A 12,654-nucleotide genomic window follows, 5' to 3' on the forward strand; every position below is an offset into this window, starting at 1 on the left:
TTAACACAGAAACATTCTTACTTAGTGTTAAAAAACATCAACGTGAACAGGAGGGTTGTAGGAGAATGGGCTCCTAGCTGTTTACATTTCCACAGCATGTCTTCTGTAATGCAACTGGAGATCACGTAACCTAGAAAGAAATTATGTTAAGAGGTTTATCCCAGTTTTTTTGTTTTCAAGGTAGCAATTATTCTTAAAGTATTACCGTACCATAGGGGTTTACTTTTGGACACCATTCTTTCAACACCTCATGAAGCCTTTCCAAAAATTTTGAATAGTAAAGATCAGCAAAAATGTTGTCGATTCTGTCATTATCAAACATGTGCTGGAAAAAAAAAAAGATGTGATACATTTTCAGGAGACGTGCAATAGCGAAAATGTTATTATCAATGAGAAAATAAAAAGGTTAATGCACTTAGATTTTTGGACCATTAAATTATAAAAAACGAAATCCAACCAAGCACAATTGAGACAGTCTTGCAATAGCACTGTTCGTACTTTTAATTTTTTAATGTTTTATCAAAGATTTCAAATTTGAATTTTTCACTTCCACTCACAGGATACAATAGCTTTTTCCAAGCAATGGCGCTCAATCTCCATAAAATGATGGTGGACACCTTCTACAACACTTTCACATCACCTTCGACCACATAATCTAACCCCACAATGGTCGATACACCTGATATAAAATTGGCCTAGCAAATTAACATACATTGAAACAATAACCGCTCCTAAATATTAGCACAGCCATCTGAAATATTAGTATATATTTATTCGAAATGCCAACACTTACTCCTAAAAAGATGATCACTACATAATGCCCTCAAAACATTAATACCCAAAATAGACCTTTGACTGCACCCATATAAATGAAGGGCATATAATGCCTCCAATGATTAGCTCAAGACCACCATAGTCACAGTTCTCATCCACACTTCTACTATCAAGGCTCATTTAGCAAATTTAAGGGGGTAAATGTGCTGTGTGTTGCTAGTCACTCCAATCTCTCAGCTATAAAACTGGCTATCTTGCCACCATTAATACAGTTACAGTCAAGGTTACCTTTATGAAGCACGGAGCATAGTGAAGGCTGGCTGGATCTCTATAAATGAAGGGCACAAACTAAAAACACAGAGGCATACTTCAATGCTATAGACTTCAGCACTATTCCAGTAATCTCAAAATAGGTAGGTTTTCAAAAGCTGTGAAAGGCTTCAAGCAGAGGATTTGACAGTCTTCAATATTCATAGTTTACTTCAGAGAGGGATGTCAAAGCAGCAAGAAAAGGGTTCAGTGAGCAAACAAAACAATGTTTAGAGGAACAAGGATATAACCTCTGTGATACTGAGTCCTAGTAACCCAATAAGGATTATCAAAGTGGGATTAGTCATCCCCACATTGGAAAACAGACAGACCAATTAAAGATGAACAGATACCATCAGTATGAAAGATGTACCAATCCCAGACCATCAAAAGCTAAAGATAATGTTTGTTCAGAAGCCTTAATACTACTCCCCAAAGTTTCCTTAAAGTTTCTTTCAAGACGATATTGAAAATAAAAATCAAAGAATGGCCTATCCATATTGATATAGCCATAAAAAGTCCCTTTCATATGGATATCATTTGCAGCAGTGGAACCTCTCTAACTACAGCCATTCGTAATTATGAAAATGTGACAAAATGTTTAAAAATGGGCAACTATCATCCAGACTACATAAAGTTCATGGAACTACCACTCATACAATCACTGAATGCGATAGATCACAAAACATGGACAATTGATTGACTTTGCACATTTTTGTATAAATAGGTTGTTAGGGTGTAAAACAGCTTCAGAAACAAATGAAACTGCCACAACTAAATGGGCTGTTTAATTTTATTGCTCAGTTTAAGAGACTACAAATGAAGTGTACACAGATAAAACATGGCTACGGTCCTGGAAAACAGTTATCGTCTTTAGTTTTCCTGATAGGCCCAAGAAATCGACTTTGAAAACAAATGGAGAAATGTGTTTTGCTATGTTAGGTTATTGAAAAAAGAATGTTATATATTCCTGCAGTTTCAGTTTTCAATTTATTCTGTAGACATACAGAAAGTAATGTTATGTGCTTTGATTGGATTTTATTACTGTTTTAATTAGCTTTTATATAACATGTTAAAAAAACATTGCATTGAGGAGAAAAAAGCATTTTCAAAATCTGAAGGAAATAAGTTGACTTTATAATATTGCTTTTTTTAAAGGAGTGTCACTCATAGGGAGAATACTGTGGTGTTGGACTTTCCCCTTACTGTAGGGTCATAGCTCAACATTTTGCCTTCACTCTCCTGTTTTCTAAACCCGTTATGTTGGCTTTAGGATTCTGCATACTTAACCAGTGCTAGCCAGTGATAAAGTGCTTGTGCTCTCGCCTTGAAACATGGTAGAATTGGCTTAACCTCAATTGCCCTATTTAATTTACTAGCAAGTCGCTAGTACAGTGGTACTATATGTGCCCAGGGCGTGTAAAGTAAATGCTACTAGTGGACCTGCGGCACTGCTTCTGCCACCCATTTAAGTATCCCTCTAACCAGGTCTCCGGCCTGCCACTACCAAGTCTGTGCATAAAATTTTAAACTGCCATTTCGACCTGGCAAGTTAAACCTTTTGCCAGGACCAAACCATTGTTTTAATTCATGTAAGTCAACCCTAGAGTAGGCCCTGAACAGCAGAACGGGTAAGGTGCAGTGTATTTAAAAAGTTGGGCAGGTACTTTTAAGTTTTACATGTCCTGGCAATGAAAAAAAAAAACCTACATCCATTTTCACTATTATAAGGCCAACCGCTCTCATAGGATAACATTGGAAGTACCATATTACATTTAATAAGCTGTAATTTCCAACTGGGAGCTGGTAGACAGTTCGTGTTTGGTGTCTAAAGAACTGTACTTAAAAGCCCTCTTTCATGGTAAAGGTGAATTTCTAATAACAATTCTGAAAATGCCACTTTTAGAAACTTACAAAAAACTGGAGGGGACCAGGGCCAGGTAGGGCCATGCTAAACTGAAGACACAACAAGCATTGGCATAGCCAATAGGTCTCGCCTTTGGGACCTTATAAGTGTTTAGCCATGCAACAGTTAATGTTGTTGCAGTAAGGATATTGTGCTCCACAACTAAATACTTATAAGGTCCCAAAGGCAAGACCTATTGGCTATGCCAATGCTGGTTAAAACCTTGAACCTGAGGACTTCCCGTTTAGTTCCATTTTTAGGTCTCGCCTGAGCCAGCGCATTAGCTGCTCTGCAAGACATTTAGTAAGCGGCTTTTTAAAGTGCTACCAAAGGCGTTTGCCGGCCACCAGCTTGCGATTACGCGCACAAGCGCGCGCGCGCCTTGCTCTGCCTCTCTAATGCTTGCTATGCCTTTCCTTTTGCGCACACCACTCGCGTTTCTTTTAGCGCGCGCGCACACACACACACACAAACTCCCGGGCTCTGTTCACTTCCACAAACCACCCTTCATGTGCACCTGAGCACGCGTCTCGCGGCCGCTCGCACGCAGCCAATGCTTGTTCACTTTGAAACTGAGCATGGCGCAGCTTCACGGACACCGCGCTCGGTTTATGATGTATTTCTTAACTTTAGCACTGAGCGCAGCGCCCACTTCAAGGACACCTCGCTCAGTGTTGAAGTTAAGAAATATATAAAGAAACCGAGCGCGGTGTCCGTGAAGCGGCGCCGCGCTCAGTTTTAAACTTAAGCATTTGCAATGCAATCGGATCGATTACATTGCAAATGCTAGTTTGTGACTTGGATGAGGAGTGAATTCGGGTTTTTTTAAGGAGAAGAAAAAGAGTTAAAAATAACCTGTTTGCGATTCTGGAGTCATTGTAACCTCTAGTCAGTAGTTTTTCTCCCAGCACTAACCCTTTATTTCACTTCTGGCGAAAACTCGGCTAACCCAATCGAATAATGTCATCATGTGGAGTCAAAAGGCCCCTAATGTCTCTCGCATCTGTAGTTTGTGTGGGAGACGTCATTGAAGTTCGGGCCAAAGATTAACAGTTTCCGCCTTAGCTGTGGCACAACAATCTATTGCATCTTTTTAAAATCTCTGTAAACTGTATTTGAAGTGTCATCGGTTTACTAGCACTAATTGAAATAGTTTGGGTGTTCACTGTTCCCGCTCCTCGCTGCACAGCTGCCCTTCTGAGAGTCAACCAGCGCCGCAAGGGCCATACATACCAAGGGTAGAGCGCTCCATACAATAGCTATGGCGGCGCCCTCTCTGCTCTTTAGCTCCTCTCGAAGTAGTGCACTCTGGGATAGGTTTACATTGGAACTGCCCACGCTCTGCAGAGTGCGGTCGCTGCTAGGTTGACTCAAAGCCTCGCTTTTGTTTTATGTAGGAAAGGTGTTGCACAGTCTTGGGGGCCAGTGTTGTGTTTTGTGTTTCCCCGTTTCTTTCCTGAATAGCAAGCTTGCGATGAATAGTGGGGCATAGACCCTGTGCAGCATTGTGAAATGTCCATTACAAGGCTAAAACACTTTGTTCATATCCTCGCCACTCCGTGTACATTTAAGTTGGTTTTACAGAGCGCCCACCTAGCCAGGAAGCAATGTAGCGCTGTACATTACACAGGGCTTTAAGTGGGATGAAAAAATCTGAGGGTTTCTCATAGGGGCGTGGCCGATGATTAGCTAAAAATCTGTACTTAGCATAGTGTGCTGTCCCACTGCTATCTTGCTGCTTCTGTCCGTTCATCCAGATATATAACACAAGTAGCATTACACCTACAACAAGCCAGGACTATTGGCTTGGTCAACGGTTGTAAGTTGCTTGAGATAAATAAGCAGCAACTATTACTTTGTTGTATAGAAAATTTTAATGCTACTCTCTTGTGGGCGAGGTTGTGGGTAAGGCTAGAGCAGCTGATCTTTGAGCTGATAACAGGTTCGAGCACGATTTCCCGATTCAAAAAATGAATATGCCCTTGCGTAAAGTAATTGGTGCTCATGGAAAGCGCTCCAAGTTTGCGCTATATAAAACTGAAAAACAGTCTCTTTGAAGTTGCGTCAAAGGCAGTGGTGACGGGTTGTACTACTGCAGAGTTAAGGTTTTTTTTGTTCAACCTGAGGGTACAAATGGAGAACCTGAAAGGGACCCATCTTGGCACCTGTTTTTAAAAACTGCCATTGCTGAGCACCGGGACCCGGCCCACTTAGAGCCCTTACACTACATTTTAGTTGTGCACAGTTGAATAGAGCGCGCCTCGTCCTTCACCTCCGAGGGTGTAGTCGCTGTCAGATGGGCTTCCCTTCTAGTAGTAAACATTAGGAGGTCAAGTTGACGATTGGGGGGCGGTGGCGCCGCCATAACTGCACTCTGTTATTTTTCGCTTATTTTGTGAACCTGCCGCGTTGGACCGCAACGAAAACTCTACCTTCTCAGACCGAGATGCGCGCGAGCACTTTTCTCGGAACCAGGCCTGGGTGTAGCAGTTGACGGGTGCCTGTCTTTCATTACTGCTGGTGGCTCTCTTTGACAGCTGTGTTTTCAGTTCTCAGATACGTTCACAGCTGGCGCGGCTCTTTTTCCAGCTCTTTGGGGGCCTGTGCAGGTTCTGTGTGGCCAGAGTACTTCTCACCTCCAAACAGAATTATCACAATTGTACCAGAGAGCGCGAACTAAACAACAAGGACTACACAACTCTATGACGAGTCATCACCAAAACAGGCCACCTTACCTGGGCCACAATGTTCTGTGGTCCTAGAAGACCTGCCTACACTGTATGCCATTTTAGACGCTCAGCAGGATTACAGCCTCTTAGTTCTTTTGCCAAGAAACCCAATATGTTTAGTTTTAAATGACAGACGCTACCTATTTTACAGTCTGCAAAGGTTTAACCGGTGGGGCATTGTGTATACAGACCTTTCACCGGGTATATCTGTAGACTCCTTGATTTAAAACTGGTAGTGAAAAGTGCTGCCAGTTTGCTAGTAATACACTAGACTGTAAAAATTTTAAAGCTGAAAAAGTAGAACGTGTTTCCTTTAGGCCTTATTTACACCTATTATATTTTCTTGGTAGCAGGCAATGGTATCTCTAAAATTTGGAAAACAGGTGGCAACTTATTATATTTTATTATTAAATTTTTCCTTTGTGTTCCCTATTTTAATTTCATTATTTCCATTCTTACGTCCCTCTTGCTTAGTGCACTTGAATGATTTGCTCCATCTGGGCCTCGAGGAATGGGAGATCTGGTTGGTTGAAGTGACCAGTAAATGTTGCAGTTGCTCTATCTTTTAAAGTGTGTCAGAATTATAATGGACCTTTTACAAACATACACGTTTGGCATATTAAGAGTAGCGTTATTTTAAAGGTTGATTCATTGGTACGTTTGTAAAACATATAGTTACCAAGGGGTGCGCTGAAAAAAGTGGCCCGCTACAAAAACTGCTAAACTGAAGACACAACTAGCATTGGCATAGCCAATAGGTCTTGCCTTTGGGACCTTATAAGTGTTTAGCCATGCAACACTTGATGTTGTTGCACCAAGGATATTGTGCTGGATAACCAAACACTTATAAGGTCCCAAAGGCGAGACCTATTGGCTATGCCAATGCTTGTTCATCAAGCAAGCAGTGCACTCAAGGGCGACTGGAGTACCTCATGGCGCTGTACAGTGCCTGCTCCCACCAACCAAAAAATAACTATATGACAGACAATAGGGGCCTTAAAAAGACTGCTACCTCCTAACAAATGGGTCGATCTAGGATTTATAAAACACGGTGACCTTCAAGAATTACGTTGTTCTGCTATCAAAGGCTATTTTAACAAACCTTTCATAGTAAAATACTAACAGACATTCATCTCTCAAAACGCTCTGACCTTTAGACTGGAGAGACCTTGCCTTTGGAAAACAGAAGTACTAAGTACTGCACATGCCTCGTAGGCGCAACGTGCCCTGGACAAATGCCATGTGTTTTCATTAGCGTAAATACGGTTACTAGGCCAACGCTGAACAACTTCACTGGAAGGGCTTGCATATGGTTTTCATTGCATCTATCGCGCGCCATGAGTCACTGTCTGGCGCGGCTCCACTTACACAGGGTCCTCTCCGCGCGAACACCTGACCCACTTGTCTGAGTAGGTGAAAGGAAACTCAGCACTAAGAATACGTCTGAATGAGCTCTGTAAAAGTCCCCGACTCCCACACAGTGTGAAATGAGCTGTCTGCGTCCGATGTGGACCGCAACTTCACTGTCAATCCTGACAGAGAAGTTGCGGTCCACATCGGACAAGGATTACGGATGGGTTGAGTTTTAAAGAAAGGAGACAATCACTGCGGTGATAGATGCCCGCTTCTGAGTGATTCAAGACGGCTTGGAAGAAACCATCATCGGCATCGGCACCCTGCAGCAATTACCTTTGAGGGACATTTTGGTTACTCCGTAACTACAAGTTAGAGCAGCTGCTCTGTTTGGAAATCAGAAAATGCTGACCATTAACATGAAGCCCTGATGAGAGTCCCAGTACCAGCGAACAGGGTCTTGAAATACGCCGGCACTTTGACACAGAGGAATTGGAATAAGTTTGTTGTAGCAAGTGAGGGTATTGTATTGAATAGTATGCTCCACAGACACACCCTAAGCATCTCCCCATGTTCGGCACATGTTTGGCCCAAAAAGCAAGATAGCAATAACATTGCTCTAGTTTTCCATGTTATGATGCAAACGTTAAATGTAGTTGTATATAATTTTTTTTGTACATAAGTATTGAATAGGTTGTCTATTGTGAATTGTCATAAGTATTTTTCATGTTTTGTATGTTTATTTGAAAAATGCGCGTCTTTCCACTTCTCATGCAATCAAATTCGTTTTGGTAAATATAATAAGAATAGAGGAAAAAAAAAAAGTAATGGTCTAATAAAAATTCCCTTCAAACAGATATGGCAGTGGTCTGTTTGTTGCTCTAAAGTAATAGGTGCTTAAGGTACAACGGAGCCAAGTCCTCCCCTTTTTTTGTGTCTTCACTTTTAGAAACTTGGCATTTTCTTGTCCTAAACATTTGGTGCCTGCAATTTGATCCTGGGTCACATGACTAGGTGTAGCTGGCAGTTGGTCTTTGTGTATTGCTTTCAAACAGTGAGACAAAGGGAAAATAGGTGTTGGCAAGAGGGCCCACTCTGAGCTAACGAGGGTGACAAGCTGTCACTTACCATACTTGCACATCACAAAGGCTCTGCCTGAGCGCACTCAAAGGGTTTGTGTAGTGTTTCATGTCTCGTTCTGCTTTGTTCGTGTGCCTCTTGGTTTGGTCATCACGAGAACAAAGCAGAGCGAGAACATGTTTATCTTTAAAATGCACAAGCCCGTGCGCTCATCCACTAGTCTACATGTGCATCTTTGAAATGTGCACGCTCGTGTATTCTCTCACGAGTCTACTACATTTAAGAACTGGTGTTAGCGTTCAAAGATATGTACGTTAGGACTGTTATTGAATTGGCTGTTCGCTCCAGACAGGACGCGTTTAAGATGTCCGGTTGCGCACTTCAATAAATTCTTTATCAATTAATTCAACGACTAAGTGTATTCACTACACTTACATTTTGGCAACTAGGAGCTCAACCGGAGCGGATCCACGCAGATTTCTTCGTGTCCACATCGTTTTTCATCATATACGATGGAGTATTTGCTTCCTGTCTTCAAGTAGCGGTGCCATCTGTGAGCCTCAAGTGGATTGGTTCCGTGTTAATTGGCCTGCCTCTTCAATACCCACTACGGTTTTTTGTTTATCATTTAATTGGCCAATTCCCCTACGTTCCGCCTTCACACCCTGTTATTGGGCATCCGATTTCAAAGGTGCACTGTTTACCTCGGAAATGAAGGTAAAGCGTTTCCGGATTATTCATAATTCTGTAATGAGCATTTCTCTAATGTTCCACCTTCACGACGGAGTCACTGTCATGACGCAGCTCAACGGCGGTGATTTATGATCCAACTTTCTCTACGGAGGTAGCGGTAAGAGTCATTGTTCATTACACACTTGGGGAATCAACTATTAAAGCGAGCGAGCTTAAAACAGGTTCTGATTTTAGCACCTTCGTTTTCAGCGCCCTTGATGACTTACTAAGCGGTGCAAGGCGCAATTAAGTTTAAGCGCGAGTGACTTTGTTCATATAAAAAAAATGTTTTTTAAAAAAAAAAAAAGACACGGTGCACAAATACTCTTCGATGGTTGACAAGCAGGAAATTACTTTTTGTTCAGTCTTATTTTGAGACTAATTGGTTGAGAGAGCCTAATCCTCTGTACATAAGATACAGTTACAACAGGATTCTCTTTTGTTTACGTTTAAATGGGCAATTTCATACCATTCAACATCTAGTTTCCTGCCTACCACAATCAGAAGATTTAAGTTAACCTATTCTACATTTTAGAAGTTTTATCTACAAATCTTAAAGACATAATCTGGAAACATTTGACTCATTCTTTTCAAGAAGTTTGCAGAGAATCCTACCATTGAATATTTTAACAAGTCTTTCATCCCAATTATCAGTTTGGGTTACTCATTCTAGAGTCAATAATTTGCAATTTTCCTAACATTTATACAACAATTGTAATTTTGGATGTTCTCATATTAACTTGTCATTTTTTTGCAGGTTTAACTTTACATTTTATTGCAGGTTTTCTGGTTAAAATCACACACCTTTCGTCATGGCTACTCCTATCACCCATATTACAGGTATCCCACCAAAAGAGTTTCTATGTGTCCCAGGGGATCCTCCTGTTCCATGGTTACAGTAGAAAGAATACTTTATTAATTACTTATTCACCATTGACCATGCTAATAAATTATCTGCGGACAGGAAAAAGGGTTTATTGATGCACAGTCTAGGCCCAGAAGGCTTAAGGGTATATAATAAGTTAAATAAAGAAACGGTTGCTGGAGTTGATAACGTTTTCAACCAAGCTATTAGACAACTTGATAATTATTTCTCACATAAGGTTTGTATAGGTGTCACTCTTTTTAAATTTTTTAAGAGGAAACAACTTAAGGATGAATCTTTTGATGATTTTGTAACAGCTCTTCAAAAGTTAGCTATCGATTGTAGATTCGGTGCTATTAAAGAAGAATTAATTAGAGACCAAGTGGTAATGCATGCATATGATTCCTCCATTAAAGATAGATTGTGGGTAAACAGTGACAATGCACTTAAAGATGTTTTAGCAATTGCTAGAAAGGCAGAACTGTCTGGTAGGTGCGCAAAAGTGCTTAAAAAACGAAAGTACTGATGATTCTCAGCAAGACACGGTAGCCAGAATTGTTTCCAATCGTAGTAAAGACAAGATATCTAAATCTTTGGTAAAAAAACAAAGCAGGGATGACTAAGAAGGACAACATTTTCAAATGTTATCGTTGTGATAGTAAGAACCATTTGGCTAATGACAAAAGTTGCCCTGTTATTAAGCAGAAATGTGCTATTTGTAACAAGATAGGCCACTTCAGCAAAGTTTGTCATGCTAGAAACCTTAGAAGAGAACAAGTCAAGTGTATTGAGGAAAGTTATGCTTCTTCCAACAAAGAAGACAGTGAAGATGATTCTTCTAACCCCTTGAGTAATGTGGTACTCAACATTTTCCAAGATAGTGATTCCAGTAAACCCATGTGTCATATCTCTTTAGGTGGTGTAAGCATCTACATCACTGCTGATTCAGGCTCTCCTTTCACCATAGTAAATGAGTCAGTGTGGTCAGAAAAATTTGTCATGAAGTTGGGATCTGAATTGTCACAAGCTGATATCGCACCTCTAAGTTACAATGGTGAGCCAATTGACTTGTTGAGTTACAGAGAGTTGGTTTTCAGATTTAAGAACAGAAGCGCCTTGTGTAAACTCTATGTATCTAAAAAGGGGCCTTCTGTGCTAGGGTGGAAAGACCAAAGAAAACTTGATATTATTTTAGACCCCAATGGAATTGAACAAGTTCTTGTAGTAAATGAAGGGAATCCCTAAAGAAAGTATTATACAAAAAGTTTCCGGAATTGTGTTCTGGCAAGCTAGGGAAAATTGAAGGTTTTGAACATCTCATTCGTCTCAAACCTGATGCATGTCCAAAGGTTCATAAAATACGCAATATACCTTTTTCAATTAGAGAAGAAGTTGAGAAGGAACTTGGATGCTTAGTAGCTAAAGGTGTTATTGAACCAGTTGAAGCCTCACAGTGGGTTTCTCCATTGGTCACAGCCAGGAAATCCAATGGAAAACTCAGATTATGTATTGACTTAAGACATTTGAATGACAACATTTTAGTTGACCAGTTTCCACTGCCTAAAATCAATGAAATGATCACGAAATGTAAAGGGATGAAAGTTTTTTTCTACAATTGATTTATCTCAGGCTTACCATCAGATTCCTCGTCGATTCATGTAAACATTTAACAGCGTTTATTTCTCACATTGGATGTTTCCAGTATACAAGGATGCCTTTCGGGCTAGCGTCCGCGGCTGCTGTATTTCAGCGCTTAATGTTCAATATATTTGGGCATTTAAACTATGTACTTATATTTCAGGATGATATTCTGATAATGGGAAAGGCTAATCATGATCACAAAGAAAAATTATTTTATGTTATGTCTTTGTTAAAAAAGTACGGTCTAACTATTGAACCTACTAAGTGCGAGTTTGCTGCAAATGTCGTAACTTACCTAGGCCACGAAATAAGCGCCTCAGGGATCCACCCCAAGGCCAAATTAGTATCTGCAATAACTGATGCCCCTAGTCCAAAAAACAAAGATGAGGTCAAATCCTTTTTAGGGTTAGTGGAGTTCTTTTCTAAATTTGTGGAAAATTATTCTAGTAGAACTTTTCATATTAGAGAACTTCTAAAATCAAAGAGTACATTTTCTTGGTGCGGTCAATGCCAAGAAGAGTTTACGGATATCAAAAATGCAATAGTTTCAGCTCCTGCACTTCAAGGCTTTGACCCTCTGGCAAAAAATATAATCACCACGGACGCAAGTGGTACAGGGATTGGCGCTGTTTTTTCACAGGTGGACAAGAGTGGTGTGGAGTACATTGTAGCTTACGCTTCAAGATCCTAGTCTCCTGCTGAAACTCAATATGCAGTAATTGAACGTGAAGCACTTGCCTGTGCTTGGGCACTAGAACATTTTCGCACTTTCATATGGGGAAATGAAGTAACTATCAAGTGCAACCACAAACCACTGGTTAAAGTCTTAAAAAATGTCAGAATGATAGATATGTCTTCTAGGTTAGCTCGCATCTCAATGAGACAGATTTTTTATACAAAATTGAATACCTCCCTGGAAAGAAAACTGCTGTGGCAGATTTTCTGTCAGTATTGCCAGTCCAAATGGTAGAGAACCAGGATGATCTTATGGACAGTGTGCAAGTTGCACTACTGAGGGATCATGGTATAGAAGCGTTAAAAAAAAAAATGAATGGGATGAGGCCCTTTCTACAGATGATTGCTTAAAGAGGGTTTTGGAATTTGTCACTAGTGGATGGCTTCGTAAGCCTGATGTGAGCGACATTAAACCTTTTTGGGAGGTCAGGAACGAATTGTCCTGTTTAGATGGTGTTTTAATGAGAGGTGATAAGATCGTGCCTCCATCAGCGCTGAGAGAAAAGATTCTCACTTTGTGCCACAAGGGA

At 40.5% G+C, this 12,654-nt stretch overlaps 1 protein-coding gene across 6 annotated transcripts in view; it reads right to left on the minus strand.

Annotated features, from left to right (window-relative positions):
• Positions 1-12,654, minus strand: part of LOC146855984 (transcriptional regulator QRICH1-like) — a 234,324-nt gene that overhangs the window by 78,792 nt on the left and 142,878 nt on the right. For all 6 annotated transcript variants that reach the window (XM_085653935.1, XM_085653937.1, XM_085653931.1 and 3 more), the window contains 2 exons: positions 211-325; positions 22-130 (listed from right to left, as the gene is read on the minus strand). In XM_085653935.1, coding sequence (XP_085510061.1) covers positions 22-130; positions 211-325 — 224 coding nt within the window. The remainder of the gene's footprint in view (positions 1-21; positions 131-210; positions 326-12,654) is intronic.

This window comes from Triturus cristatus, chromosome 4_1 (assembly GCF_964204655.1).
Source record: "Triturus cristatus chromosome 4_1, aTriCri1.1, whole genome shotgun sequence".
Lineage (NCBI taxonomy): Eukaryota > Metazoa > Chordata > Amphibia > Caudata > Salamandridae > Triturus > Triturus cristatus.